This window comes from Aythya marila (genome assembly GCF_965140915.1).
Source record: "Aythya marila genome assembly, chromosome: 4".
Classification (NCBI taxonomy): Eukaryota; Metazoa; Chordata; class Aves; order Anseriformes; family Anatidae; genus Aythya; species Aythya marila.
The window spans coordinates 15,388,792-15,404,251 of record NC_139045.1 but is presented as its reverse complement, the minus strand read 5'-3'; the positions used below and the strand labels follow the sequence as shown (position 1 = coordinate 15,404,251).

Genomic DNA, 15,460 nt, shown 5'->3' with positions numbered 1-15,460 from the left:
ATTAGATAAGGTTCCCTTTTGCCCTATTGTAAGATATTTTTTTTAAAGATCTTTTACACCCAAAAGGTAAGGGTGTGTGTACTCTTCCTGATGTGATGGTAATGTTTGTGAAATGTAGAGCTTCCTTTGAAGGAATAAAAAAGTTTAGTATTCTTTTTTCATTCAGGAGCTGCCATTTTGCCGTCCTTATTGTCTCAAGTGTCTGTCTGTTAGAATAAATAAAAATTTTGTTTCCAAAGAAGTGACTTGGGTGAAATATTTGTATAGATGGGATGCAGTATTCTCGTTTGTGAGATCTTGGCCCTGGACTTGTTTCTGACCTTGTCACTTCATTAGCATCTGACTCAGAACAAGTCATTTTGTTACTCTCTGTCTGCTTCCCCATTCATAAAACAGCAGTTAGTTTTTAGGGTAATTGCAAGTCCATAGATTAGAGCTGCTATGATTACATTAAGTAGTAGGATTTAATAAATATGTTAATGTTTCTGTACGTAAACAAGTAGGTTTTTGTTGTTGTTGTCTGTCCATGCAAATCCATAGCTGACTTGGGGCTGGAAAGGAGAACTTTCTATTGTCCACTGGAAAATGTGGTGTCTTATGTTAGAGAAGTATTTGATGGAGCAGTAAAAGTATGCTATTTGTAAAACTCTAACATTAAGCCTCAATCTTGAATCCTCACTGTGCTCTGATATCGCTCAACTTTCATGCTTACTTTGCATCACCTTCTAACAGCTGAAAGCCCAGATCTCCTACTTACTGGGTCTTTGCCTCACCCCAAGATGTACTGTGCTGGGAGATGTTTGGTCAGAGCATCAGTTTGATAGGACTACACTTCTGTGTAGTTTGTGTTATTGCCTGATTTTTGTTAAGCCTGAGCTTGTTTTATTATTGTATGAAATACCAGAAAAGCCATTCTAGTTGGCCTTGTTCTGGTTGAATTTTAAAAGATGCCACACTTGTTTTCTCCTGTTGTCCATCCTGCAGTGAATTTTATGAGCCTAATGCACTAATGATGGAAGAAGAAGGTGCGATCATTGCCGGCCTGCTAGTAGGTTTGAATGTCATTGATGCAAACTTCTGCATGAAAGGAGAAGACCTGGATTCACAGGTACTGGGTGTTCTGTTAATGTTTTTTCTGCTCATTTAAATTAGACTAATTTTCTGTTGTAGAGGACTTTGTTTATCTGAGATTCATATCTTTTTTCTATAAGTGATTTAAGACTAATACAAGCTTGCTACCATTATAGTGTTCATCAGTTAGCTGGCATCAGAGATTCAAGATTTTGGTTTTCTCTTTGTTATGCTTTCATGCGGTCTGCATTTGGATTGCTGTGGTGTGAAATGTAGAAGAAGATAAAGCAGAGTGCTGGGATGGACTTTCCCAAAAAGGGGGGGAGAAGCGATCCTGGGAATTTCAACGATCCTGGGAATTTGGAGAGGTCCCGGTAGACTGGAAGCTGGCAAATGTTGTGCCAATTTTCAAGAAGGGTCAGAAAGAAGACCCTAGCAATTACAGGCCTGTCAGTCTCACGTCAGTGCCTGGTAAAATCATGGAGAAGTTGGTTCTTGGACTTATTGAGGCGCACCTGGGGGACAAAGCAGTCATTGGTCCCAGCCAGCATGGGTTTGTGAAGGGTAGGTCCTGCCTAACTAACCTGATTTCCTTTTATGATAAGATCACCCGTATGGTGGACCAAGGGAAGCCAGCTGATGTGATTTTTTTGGACTTCAGCAAGGCTTTTGACACGGTTTCCCATAGGATCCTACTGGACAAAATGTCCACCATACAGCTAAATAAAAACATCATACGATGGGTGAGCAATTGGCTAACGGGCAGGGCCCAAAGGGTTACGGTAAATGGGGCTGTGTCAGGCTGGCGGGCGGTCACCAGTGGGGTCCCTCAAGGCTCCATTTTAGGGCCGGTACTTTTCAATATTTTTATAAACGATCTGGATGTAGGAATAGAGGGTATTTTGAGTAAGTTTGCTGATGACACCAAACTTGGAGGAGTTGTGGACTCAAATGAGGGCGTAAAGGCCTTGCAGAGGGATCTGGACAGGTTGGAGAGCTGGGCGATCACCAACCGCATGAAGTTCAATAAGAGCAAGTGCCGGGTCCTGCACCTGGGACGGGGAAACCCTGGCTGCACGTACAGACTGGGCGATGAGACGCTGGAGAGCAGCCTAGAAGAGAGGGATCTGGGGGTCGTGATAGACAGCAAGTTGAATATGAGCCAGCAGTGTGCCCTGGCAGCCAGGAGGGCCAACCGTGTCCTGGGGTGCATCAAGCACGGCATCGCTAGTGGGTCAAGGGAGGTGATTGTCCCGCTCTACTCTGCGCTGGTGCGGCCTCACCTCGAGTACTGTGTGCAGTTCTGGGCACCACAGTATAAAAAGGACATGAAACTGTTGGAAAGTGTCCAGAGGAGGGCTACGAAGATGGTGAAAGGCCTTGAGGGGAAGACGTACGAGGAACGGCTGAGGTCACTGGGCCTGTTCAGCCTGGAGAAGAGGAGGCTGAGGGGAGACCTCATCACAGTCTACAACTTCCTCGTAAGGGGGTGTCGAGAGGCAGGAGACCTTTTCTCCATTAACACTAGTGACAGGACCCGCGGGAATGGGGTTAAGCTGAGGCAGGGGAAATTTAGGCTGGACGTCAGGAGGGGGTTCTTCACAGAGAGGGTGGTTGCACACTGGAACAGGCTCCCCAGGGAAGTGGTCACTGCACCGAGCCTGTCTGAATTTAAGAAGAGATTGGACTGTGAACTTAGGCACATGGTCTGAACTTTTGGGTAGACCTGTGCGGTGTCAAGAGTTGGACTTGATGATCCTTAAGGGTCCCTTCCAACTCAGGATATTCTATGATTCTATGATTCTATGATAAGCGGACTGATCTTGTAGTTCACTCCTGCCATATGACTAGATCAATGTAGCCATTAAACAAAAGAGAAAAGGCCCACGTGCACTTACGTTACAGCTTGCATAAGCAATGTATGGTTCTAGTGATGATGATGTTTGTCCTTATCTCCTAAGACCTGCTTGCTAGCTTGCTGTTTCTGCTAGCATATTCTTGCTTGAACGAGGGTATGTTTTCCTTCATTTTGGCTAGATTACTGGTATAATGAATCTTTGTTATAATACAACATGTTCTGATGTTCTAACTGAACAACCCTGAACTTCCATAGCTGTGAACATTAGAAGTGTTTCTTCTTAAGAGAATCATTTGATGTAAAATGCGTTTTTTTTCCCTAGGTTGGAGTTATTGATTTCTCGATGTATTTGAAAGATGGGAACAGCACAAAAGGCAATGAAGGGTAAGCACACGCATGAGAGTCCTGCTTGTCATCTCCTGATAACCTTTTGAGTTTTCAAGATAAATTGTTATCTCTTGATGACTTTTCAAGTATTTCAAGTTGCCCTGCAAGCTGTTAAATTTTTCACTAAACCATTGCTTAGAGTGAATTGTTCCTCTATGAAAAAGCAATGTATACATAAGATACTGGAAGTATTGGGAGGTGGCAGGGGAGGGGAAGGTGTCCCAGGAGTTCTGTGTTCTTTATTAACTGGCAATTTAGGAAGATGACAATACCTTAACAGTGACCCTTTGCTGAGTTAGGTCTGCCATTCTTGAAAACCTTTTTGGTAAGCAGCTTAGTAGCCTTTACCAGTTGTGCAGCTGGCAGGATAGCAGTTGATTTTTGGCACCATACCATCCCTAAATAAATTCTCCACTTGGAACTGATCATAAGTGTAATAGTTCTGAATACTTGTGCCAGTGTACACAAATGTAGCTATGCAACTTTCAGAGCAAGATCTTGAAAAATACTGTGGGTACACTGATACACCGATCCAGTCTTGTGGTTTTCTGAGACTTTTGAGACTCTTTCTTCCTATTTAAGAGGTTCTGCCATTTTGAAATCAAGTACATGTTTAATTATTGTACCTCAGGGTCTGGTGTTTTGATTGCCTTTATTTTATCTGTAGTTTCATTTCTAGATCTCTTCTTTAGTTAGGATTTCCTGCTGGAAATGCATGCAAAAAAGCACATTTGTTGATGGCTTTCCTTGAATGAATTTTGGCAAGATAACATAACTCTTGTCCCATATAAAAGTAGTACAAAGCAGTTTTTTAATTCAAAATAGTTTTGTACTCACTAAAACATTTTCTGCCTTAATCCTTCCGTTTCGTGTGTGACAAACTGCCTGAATGTTGTCTAGTTGAACATTAACAGTTGGCTGCATTTCCTCTTAGACCTTTAATGGTGTCTCTTAGGTCTATTAATACAAATACTGAGGTTTAGGATCAAAGAGAAATTGTGCTATTTCCTCTTCAGCTTGTCTTTCTGTCCATGTAAGCATTCAGAATGATGGTTTGCCTCCATCCCTCTGTGGAGTGTGTAGCAGGGCCAGAAGCCCCTGTGGGGTGATCAGGGTGGGTAGCATAGTTAGATATGTGCATGCTAAAAGTAGGCTGAATGACTTGGGGTTGGCTCCTCTCTGTCTCATCATCTTTTGGCTTGGTGGAGAAGACCTTCTGATCTGCTTGGGGCCTCCACAAACACGCCACACAGTCATTGGTTTTAGATATGAAAGGACTATGCTCTGGCTGAGCTGAGTGATTTTTATTTTTTTTTCCCAGGGATGGTCAGATAACTGCTATTTTGGACCAGAAGAACTATGTAGAAGAACTCAACAGACACTTAAGGTAATACATGATGTATTTATTCTTTGTTATATAGTATAGCACAATAGAAATGAGACTACAAAAAAAAAGAAGGAATTAATGTAGGCTTTCTTCCTTTCAACAGTGCTACAGTGAACAACCTACAGGCAAAAGTGGATGCCTTAGAAAAATCCAACACTAAACTGACTGAGGAGGTAAGTGTAATAGGGAAGCATCTGATGTTTTGGCCTTGTGGAATTAAGCGTAGAAATGGTAAGGGAGGATTTTTTTTCAGAGTTGTGGTGTAAGTAATGATGTCAGTTTAATAATGTAACTGGAATAACTGAGCTGCCAAGGAATTACATTAACTGTTGCTGCTAACTAAATATTATGTAGAAAACAGCTAAATGTTTATGTTAAAAATCAAAACCGAATTGAATCTGCTTTTTCCTTTCGAAGTCTTATGAATGCTTTCTGATTTTTGGAAAATGTCTTAGAATAAATTGTACAATGGATGTGGTTTCAAATGCCATACAGCTGACATGGTTTGAGACATCAAAATGGTATGAAAAACTTCATAAACTTCTATTTGTTTTTGACAGATGCAGAAGTTTACTACTATGTTAAGATATTATTTGAAACATAGCAATAACTTTTCGTCTAGCCTGTCATGATTTGTAAGAAATCAAGTCTTTCTGGATAAAACATTGTTCAATCTGAGCATGGAAGGTAGTTGGCATGTGAGTTTTAAGTGTAATCTGTGTCTTAAAATTGGTTTTGCAGTTGATTAGTAATGGAATATATGTAATAAAATCTTCACAGGTCAATTCCCACGACAAATGGGTGAAAGTAATTCTCATCCTAAAAGTTTTACAGCGTCTCTGTCAGCATGTCACTTAGCTCAGCAGAATGACTTTGGTTAGGACATCTCAGTGCCCTGGCAGTATAAATATGAAATAGAAATTCTTTCTTGTTCGTTCACCCTCGTCAGAGGTCTGTGTCTGATTCTTGAACACCTTCTCTAATGGACGTATGCCAAACGATGAGAAGCTGTAGTAGTGGAAGGTAGTATATCCACTCTCAGAATTAACTTCCACAGTTAAAAATGACTAACTTTTAATTTTGAAAAGGTGGTCTACAGTAGGCTTCAATTAGTGCTAATATAATATATAGCTTTTGATTTATTGCCTGCAGTGTATGAACGCTGTGTCCATTAAGCATGGTATCTGTGAAATTAATTACAATAATGAGTCAAGTATATGTTGAGTTGTAGTAACTTGCCTGTCTCTTAGTGAAGTCTCTCTTGGAATGTAACTGATCTTTTCTTGTGTGCAAGGCTTACAGAAGTTAAAATTTACCAAGCCAGAAGGAGTTTTCGGAAGTTGTTTTGGACTTTAACCACACATTCCACGTAGTCTGTTACTCTGCAGGGATGTCTTTATGGGGAATTATTCTGAGGCAATGTCTTGTCTCGGAAGGGTGGTGTGTGCTGCTGACCCTCAGTTTCCAGTTAAGCCTTCCTCCTGTAATGAGGAGCACTTTTAGTAGCACTTCTGCCCAAATGCTTAAACACTCAAAGCATCTGAAATGCATGTCTAAATCTTGCACTTCAGATGCTCTGAGTAGCAATGTATCCAAGCTAGCAAAGCTGTAGCAAATCCACACAAGTACTACCTCCCTGGTTGTTTATTTCTATTGCTAAAGTTCTGTTTGTGTTTTTTTAAGCTATTTTTTTATGTTCACTTTTTTTTTTGTTATGCCTCTCAAAGGAAGAGGAATGGAGTGAGGTTTTACATTGAGTTGTGCTAATCACGGGTTATGTAGAGTCTAACAGGTAGTGACCCTTAGAACTGAATAACTTGACTGGAAGACATGGACAGAAATGGTTTGGAAAATCTGTTTTAGTTACCAGTGACAGACTTCCACTGTTGGCTAACTGATACTCTTTCAGATGGTCTGCCTTCATGACAGGGGTTGAACCGTCTTTTCACTTCAACTATTTGTTTTTCTCACTTGGGATGTAAACAAATTAATACAGGAAATCTATCTAGAGGGGGAAAGAAACCCTGCCAATTGTGTGTTTGGTACATTTACTGTCGTTCTGTTTTGTTCACAGCTTGCTGTTGCAAACAACAGGATTATTACACTGCAGGAAGAGATGGAACGGGTTAAAGAAGAAAGTTCTTACATCTTGGAGTCCAATCGTAAGGTGTGTGTGTGTATAGATAATTCTGGAACCCTTTGGGCAGTTCCAGCCCAAATTTGATGCAGAGTAGGTGTTTTGAAGAGACTTAATTTCCTTATGTATCTCATGGAAATCTGTAATAAGTAAGGGTAACTCCAGGTGGGCCTTCTGCAGAGGGTAACAGATGGACCCTGGCCACAGTAAATCCTACCTGGCATGTGCTGATGAAACAGTGAGCATGTGCAGAGCGGCAAGCTAACACAGCATGCTCATAGCTTGCTGGGTGGAGGTGTCAGAAGGGACAGGAAGAAGGATGATTTAATTAAGGGTTGGCAAAAAAAAAATAAAAAAATTGAAAGTAGGAGTTCTGCTTTTTTGGCCCAAAATACTATCCTTTTCAGAAATGAAGGAGTATTCCATGTTGGAATACTCTATCATCTTTTCTTTGATTTGTTGAAAGTACTAGTAACTATGACAGAATCTGCTATAGGTTTTAAACCCCATCAGATATTTGTCTGAGACTTTGTAACCATACGTAGTATATTGTCTAAGATCTGAAAATAGACAGTCTGTCCGTTTTATTCATATTCATTGAATTGCACTGAGCAGCTTGGGGAAATGGGGAAATAGTCACTTCACGTAAGCTGCATGCTGCATTAATTGAGTAGAGCTGCTGAGTTTTGGTACTTGCAGCATTTGTTTTCAAAGTGGGAAAAACAAATGATCACCAAATGTGAGGATTACTGGTGTATATAATGACAAGTTGATTGGGTTTCTTCCTTAGGTCACTAAAGACAGAACTGCAGATGGACATGCACTGACTGAGGCACGAAAACAGTTAAAGGAAGAGACTCAGCTGCGGCTGGTAAGGGCAGCATGAGGTTGAAGCTCACTACAAATGGCTTTTTCACATAATTACTCCATGCTAGATGATCACTTCTCAACATGTTTGGTCAGGGGCTTACTATCATTTCTGCCTGTCTACCTCACTCTGATCTGAGACAGTCTTGTCAGAATTAATGTTAATTTTGTGACTATTTATCAGTTCGAGGTCTCTTTCTCAAAATGAGCAGCGCAGTTGCTTTTCTAGGTCTGACGCATCCCCCTTGCAGGTAAGGATATTGCCACTATCTGGATTGTTACTCAATACCTTGTGTTCAGCTGGTGCAAAATAAAATGCCTGAGCAGAACCTTTTAAGAAAATTAAGTCTGCCAGCTTTTTCACTAGTCCCCTCCATCAGGATGGACTCAGGTAGTGCTTTCTGACTCTTTACTAGTAATGCTGGTTACATGGCTTTAATATTGGATTGAAATAACATATTTGTTGTCCTTAATTGTTTTTGATGTGTCAGATCTATAACTGTGATGCTGTGGCAATGCAGCACACTTTGGGGTTGTGACTCCATTGCCAAGAGCACCAGTTAAGAGTGATTACATCACTGATGTTGAAGAAAGCTGGCGAGTAGTGCTGACTGAGCTGTGTGTTCCAGGATGTGGAAAAGGAGCTGGAGGTCCAGATTGGGATGAGACAGGAAATGGAGTTAGCCATGAAGATGCTGGAGAAAGATGTCTGTGAGAAGCAAGATGCTCTGGTGGCGCTCAGGCAGCAACTGGACGATCTCAGGGCCCTAAAGCATGAACTATCTTTCAAGCTGCAGGTAGGAAAATAATTAAATCAAATGGGATGAATTCCAGATAAAACTTTTTTAGGGCCTTGGTTTCCACACCCCACCTGGTTTAAAAAGTACTGAGTGTGGAAGGGTGACAGGCAGTATACCATACTTCTGTCTTGCTCCTGTTTAAACCTTCTCCCTATCTGTATATTTTTTTTCTACATTTGTTTCCGTTTGCTGCTCGCATTAGGGCTGGCATTCTTCAGGTTAAAGTTGATTTGTGCAAGAAACTTCAAGGAAGATATTTCTATCATAACATATGCACTGATAGTCTTTTTGCCTTTTTCAAATTGGTAAACCAACAGAAGATTGAAAAAAAAATAAAAAATGCCTTAAGTGAAAGGAATGTTTCCCTGCGTAGGTTACCTTCACAAGTGTCTGTTAGAGTACATTATCTGCGATTGGTAAGGATAGGATTTTCTCCAGTGTAGCGAAGTACACACACTGTAGTTATGATTTGGGGGAGGGTATCTTAGTAGTGGCCACTCTTCAGTTGAGCATGTTTTCCAGGTATTTACATGATTGATCAGTGTTCAGTAGTTCTATGTTGGTTTCTTTCTTTGCAGGGTAGAAAACAGATTTTTAGCTTTGCCAGTTCTCTGAGATGCTCTCCCTTTATACCTTGTTTTACTTTTTTGTCGGTGCAGATACTCACTTCTAGAGCCCACAGGCATTTTTTTGTCAAGGGTCAAGCTAAGGATTTAAAGCAGGAATCATGCAGTTTGGTTCAAACTGCTTTCCAGCTTTTGTATGTGCTTCGTAATCCCAGTGATGTTTTTTCGATTTAGTAAAGAGGATGTGAGCTGCTGAGGGGCAAGACAGAAAGCTGTAATGTTTTAAGCAATTGACCATGTTAGGAGTTAAAGGAAAATGCTGTTTGTTGTGAAGAAAGACTGGCAATGATTTGGAAATGTATGTTTCATTGGGGAAAGCATCTTCTGGCTTTTGTGTGGTTAAAAACTAAACCATGACAGCTTCTGTTCCAATACGATCTCATATTTGAAAGTATATGGTATCATTACATACATCACTGCATAATGGCAAAGAGCAGCACATAATTCTCAGAAATAAACAGTAAAATAAATTTTAGAATAGGAAAGTGTTGCTTCTGTGCTCCTTGAGTCAATCATTCCGTGCACAGCAGTTGAGTGATCTTAGCAGCTGCTGCATCACTACAATTACTACATATTATCCAGAAAGCAGAACTGATTATGGTATTGCTTTTCTGTGGGGTTCCCAGATACAGCCTGCACCTGTAGGGCAAGATGCCTTCTGTCTGTTGGGGTTCTGCCTCTTTCATTTCATTTACTATGTAATATGTCGTGGCTTATTTTGGTTTTACCAGTACTTACAGAAAGCATGTTGCTATTTTTTTCCAGAGTTCAGATATGGGAGTGAAACAGAAGAGTGAATTAAACAGCCGTTTGGAAGAAAAAACAAATCAGATGGCTGCTACCATTAAACAGCTTGAACAAAGGTAAAAAATGAAACTTTTACAATTACTATAATTGTTTTCATTATAGTGATAGTGTCACACTGAAATGAATGAAGTAGGTGAGAGCCCAAATGCAGTGCTTAGTCACCTCTAAATAGCTTTACATTAAGCGAGTAGGATTCAATCTCAGCGATAATTTTGAGATACTGTTAGAAGTGTTTTGCATAATTAGGAGGGCTTGCATTAAAAAATATACTGCTAGAACAGTACTAAAGGTAGCAGCTTTGTTTATCTGTGTCAGCTGCGTATTTGTATGTTACACAGTCAGTTACCATCTCTGATAGCACTGATGCATCTGATAGTACAGCCACGCAGTTAAAGAAGTGCCTGATTTTTGATAACTATTGTCGTGGGAGCAAGGAGGACAAGCATACAGCAGAGGCCAGTTTTACAGATGCTTGGTTATTCCAGATCTCTCTGGTACTGTTTTGAAGAAAAAAAAAAAAAAGAAGAAAAACACACCCTAAAATTTGAACCATTCTCTTTATGAACTGATAAATGCTCTGATTCTTATACTTTCTGAGAAAAATAAGCTTGAAAAAATTTTCAAGTGAAACTACATCAAGGAAGATGATAGGACAGCCTGATTGTCACTAAAGGTTGATGAAGATAGCCTGTAGGAATGACATCCATCTAGTTCAGGACAAGCTCCAACCTCGTGGCTGTGTTGCTTTCATGTTATTAACCCTCATGTAATTAAGAGGGCCTCGGCAGTGAAGTTGGGTTGATATGGCAAGGAGCAGTGCTCCTTTTCCCCTTTTTTCTTGTTTGGCCAAAGGTTCAGAAGTTTGATCTCTGTGAATTGCCTTAACCCCTAGCTTTGAGCAAAACCAGGGGAAACCTTAGGTCCTGGCAAGATGTATTGTGCGAGACTTACTTAATGAATAGTTCATTGCACTAAATTGATGTTCTTATTTTTAGGGTTTATGACTCTTAATGACATAGGTCAGTCTGCTTGTAGAAAAATTGTATTTTAAAATGTATTGTATCTTCTCAGCTAATTGACTTGCTCTTTTTCTCTTGCTGTTCCTATTTTTTTCCATTTCCTCCTCATCCTCATTCTGACTTACTTATACAGTGAAAAGGATTTGGTGAAACAGGCAAAAACCTTAAATAGTGCAGCAAACAAACTGATCCAGAAACATCATTAGATGTTTTTATGTCTGGTCACCTCACAGCTCTGACATCAGAACTCATTTATGAGGGAAGAACTTGAGAATTGCTAAAAACCAACTGTTAAAATGTTAATTGTCATCTAAAGTTGATTTGGAATTTGCTGAGTTTTTAAAATCAGTGAGTTTTTCTTCAGAGATTTAGTCGGATATTAAAAATCCCCAACTTTGCCATTTAAACTGTGTTAAAAGTACCAATGAGTTGGCCAATAAACACACCAGAAAAGCGTAAGGAATGTGGTTCTGTACATCCCGGTGATGCATGCCGTATGCAGCAGCACAAGTCTTCAACATGTATGATGGATACTAGGCGCGTTGGCCGAGCCGATATTGCATTGGCCAGCTCTGGAAAGTCAACTAGTTTTCTGTGTTTCCCTTTTTGTGAAGTAGAGGAGAAAATGCATCCCTGGAAGTTGTTGAAAGTAGTTGTGTGCGTACCCCAAGCCGTTTACCCATTCACTTCTGTTCTGTGGGTTCAGCCCCAAGTCAAAGACAGATGGGCACGACTCGATAGCTCATCGCCGCGAAGACCAGCCCTCTTGTAACCAAGACTGCTTGCAACGATTTTGCCTTAGTGACTTGGTGGGAGGGTAGGGACTTATCCTTATTCCTTTAAACTTCATGTGTCCAGAATTAGTAGCTAGGTGTCTTAGAGTAACATGATAGAGTGGTAAGTTCAGTGAAAACCTCCTTATCTCTGCATTGCCTTCTACCTCTGCCATGAGTCCCTCTAGACATACCTTGCTGTTCTTCCTGACTGAAGGAAGCTGAGGAGAGGTGTTTTTTGATAGATCTCTCCTCTCCCTAGAAGGGGAAGTTACATGTTTTACAAAAAAAAATTAAAAAAAAAATCTGATCTTTATACTCTAGTGTTTGAAATAAACAAAATAAAAAGAAAAATGTGCAGTGGTGGGGAGTGGAAATGGTAATTTGGTACTTGACCACTCCTTGAATGAGTAGTTAGTGGTTTAAAAGGAAGAGTTGCCTTTTACTGTTACACTTCTTTCATTTGCTTCGAAGTTTCTGTTGCTCAATACAAACATGGAATTTGCTAGTGAAAGAACAGCTAAAGCTTGGAAACATCTCTGGATAGGAAAAATAATTGTCATTGTAATACCCTAGTGCAAAACTGTAAGCAACAGTACCTTGGACTATTGTATATTAATATCCTCCTCCCTGTGGCCACAGAAGTTCAATGTGCTGGCCCTTTACAGCCTTTACCTTATAAGTGCTCCTAGAGATGTTTTTCTCTCAAGAAAATGATATTGGGGAGCTTTGAGTGAAATAAGGTTTATTTGCTCTGGTGAGATGGTTGTAAAAATTCTTCGGTGCCAGTTCCTCCTTTGCGCTGTTGGATAGCGCTCCGTGGGGCAGCAGGAGGCAGATGTGACTGAAACACAACTGGGGAAAGATACCTATTGACTCTCGCTAGGTACGTTTAAAAACCTGTGAGGCTCAGCCTAGTCCTCCTATGCACAAGCGTGTGCCACTGCTTAGCTTGTTCAATGGACGCCCGCACACAAGCAGACTTGGAGACCAGGTCTCGATCTTTAAGCGATGCCCAAGTCTCATGCTTGAAAGTATAAACTTAACCTTCAGTAATCCTTTACTAGAAATGCATTTTAACTACCTGCGGGGGGCAAAAAAATGGTGAAAGCTTTCATCAAGGCGTATCCGAGTAGCGAGTTAGAACTATTAACACCCCTGCCTCTCCTCAAATTTCCCCTGTAGGAATAGGGGATTGGGCTGGTTTCGTTTGCTGTCACAACAATGTTAAAATCAGACAGAATTACGCATCTGGCAATTTCTGATGTCAGACCCGAAGCAGAGATGCTTTGGGGTACTAATGCCTGGGCGCTTGAGTCAGTGTGACAGTCTGTGGAAGAAACCAGGAAAATGCACTAATTCTAAATATAGTAGCTAACCTATGTTGCAAGTTCCAGTTACGTGCGTAAAGCTGAGATGTAACATACATTAAATTCAAATTTGACTTAAAATTCTGTGTACTTGAGGTTTGCTTTGAATCTGGATAAAAGTGATGTTTTATGTTTTTCATCTAATGGCTGTAAACTGTAGTAATAGAATAAAAAAAATTGAAAATCAGCGCTTCTGCCTGGTTCACCTGCATTTTGCATTTCTTTAAAATATTTTCCTCCTTCCCATTGCTTTTACCATCCCTTTTTTTGGCTTTACCTTTTCACTGGGTTTTTTAATTTGTTGTTTAAACTCGGTCTTCCTCCCCACCATGGCTTTTGTTTTTTATCACAAGTTCATGTGGCTCAAATCCAGATTGCGACAGGCAGAGAAGGACCGTCAGCTGGCCCAGCAGGACAACCGTCTCTTCAAGCAGGAGTTTGGGGACAAAATAAACAGCCTCCAGCTAGAAGTGGAAGAGCTCTCCAGGCAGCGGTGAAGAGATCCTTTTCTAATTTATTTTCTGGGCTGTTCTTACTGTGTGTAGACAAAAGCAGGCAGGGCAGTTTTAAAAGGAGGAAGGGGCTGCAGGCGGAGGGACAAGACCTGATTTTGATTCTAGGTGACATTAACAGTGGGGAGGTGAAATGCTTTGTGAGACAGCAAGGCTTTTAACATGGGTATCTTTAAAGTTAAAATGTTGAAAATGTGATTGCAAGGAAACGCAAAACAAACAAAAAAAAAAAAACACTGAGTGGTCAGCAGAACTCACAAGCGAAAGTACAAATCTTTGTGGCGAGGAAATATCAGAAACAGGCTGCAGAACATCTCTTGGATGGAAATGAAACGTCAGGGTGTTCTTTTTGAATACAGAAATTTCCATGGATGCTTTCTGCACTTTGGGCATCTGCCCAGAACCATCTCTTTTAAGAACTGGCAGTGCTAGTGAGGTAGGAGGATGAAGATCACGGCAAAGTACAAAATGTGTTTGGGAAGCTTGGTCAGTCCTTGATGTGCACCAAGATGCTATTGCAGGTTAGTCTGCTCTAGGGAGCTTGAGTTAGTTGGCTGTATGCTTCAACATGCAGTCAGGCCTCTGACAGCCACATAGACCTCTCCAAAATCTAACATTACACCAGACTTCTCACTTGTAGCAGCATAACCTGCAACCTGAAGGGAGTCTGAAGCAAACAAGAAAAGCAAACAATTTGTCTGCTGCTCATAGTCAGATGTGGCTCAAAGATGTCTTTGCCTAGAGCTATCGTGGAAGGATTAAGGAGCAAGGGAAGCAATCTTGATGGTCAGTCCGACAAAGCGCTATGATTTTTCTAGTTGAAACCCTGCCATCACATATATAAATATAGATATTCATATGAAGTGACTGTCACCATATTGATAAACATTCTTTGGAACCACTCTGGCAGGGGTCTCAGTTTTGCTGGGTGACAACTAAAAAGCTGGAAGCCAATACAGGAAACTTAACAAGAGCTGTCAGCTTTCCCCCCTGCAGTGTCATCAGTTTACCAACAAGAGGAAAACAGAAATCCTCTTATTTTAAAATAGCAGAGCGTCTTTCTATCTGCAGCCATGATGCTTCCTCTCTTCTGCAGCAAGGTCACTGGAGTGAATGGTGTGGAAGCACTGCTGGGTGCATTGTTTTTTTTGTCCCCTATCATGGCACAGTTTCTTTTGTTTCCTGTTTCAAAAAGTTACCGAGGCTGCCCACAAAGCCAGCAAATGGCTTTGATCAGAAACTCGTGCTAGTCCCAGGTGTGCGTGGGTGAGTCCAGTGATATTATTAGGTATATGCAGGGAATGTATCTTTGCACATGCACCTCACGCTAAGTCAGTTTAACTGAATTAGTATAGCACCTGGGGAGGATGTTTTCAAATTGGTATATTTTGGCATCAATCCACCCCTTTCTGAATACAGCATTGCTCATGCTAGATCGAGGTGGCAGTTTGAAAATGATTGTGCCTCCTTTACCAGGAGGCTGCGCTGATAGGTTTAAGTGAGGGTAGCAGGTAGTCTTGCTTGAATTGTGTCCTTTTGAGAAGAAACGAGGAATTTTGTGTTAATCGAATTGTAAGCAAGATTTCCCCCGGGTGGTTTGTTTTTGAATGTCCACATGGATAAAGATTAATTTCTTGATCTAAGTTTCCACCAGCTTTACTCATTTCAGTTAGGCTTTGTAATTAATGAGGATGCAGTCAAGTTATTTAAAAAAAAATAAATGTTTGAGCATTGAGACTGGTGAGGTTAATAAGACATATTTTCTTAGCAGAAATGAGGATTATGAGTGTTTTGTGGTACAAATCCTGCCAATGTGTTTACCAGCATGTACGTTATTCAATTTCTA

At 40.7% G+C, this 15,460-nt stretch overlaps 1 protein-coding gene across 4 annotated transcripts in view; it reads left to right on the top strand.

Moving 5' to 3' along the window:
• Positions 1–15,460, top strand: part of RUFY3 (RUN and FYVE domain containing 3) — a 54,801-nt gene that overhangs the window by 32,951 nt on the left and 6,390 nt on the right. For 2 of the 4 annotated variants that reach the window (XM_082759795.1, XM_082759796.1), the window contains exons 5-13: positions 985–1,108; positions 3,252–3,313; positions 4,638–4,703; positions 4,807–4,876; positions 6,778–6,870; positions 7,631–7,711; positions 8,337–8,504; positions 9,899–9,996; positions 13,476–13,595. In XM_082759795.1, the coding sequence (XP_082615921.1) occupies positions 985–1,108; positions 3,252–3,313; positions 4,638–4,703; positions 4,807–4,876; positions 6,778–6,870; positions 7,631–7,711; positions 8,337–8,504; positions 9,899–9,996; positions 13,476–13,595 (882 nt within the window). Of the gene's footprint in view, positions 1–984; positions 1,109–3,251; positions 3,314–4,637; positions 4,704–4,806; positions 4,877–6,777; positions 6,871–7,630; positions 7,712–8,336; positions 8,505–9,898; positions 9,997–11,092; positions 13,447–13,475; positions 13,596–15,460 lie in introns of those variants that run through there. The other 2 variants (XM_082759797.1, XM_082759798.1) reach the window with 1 other exon arrangement.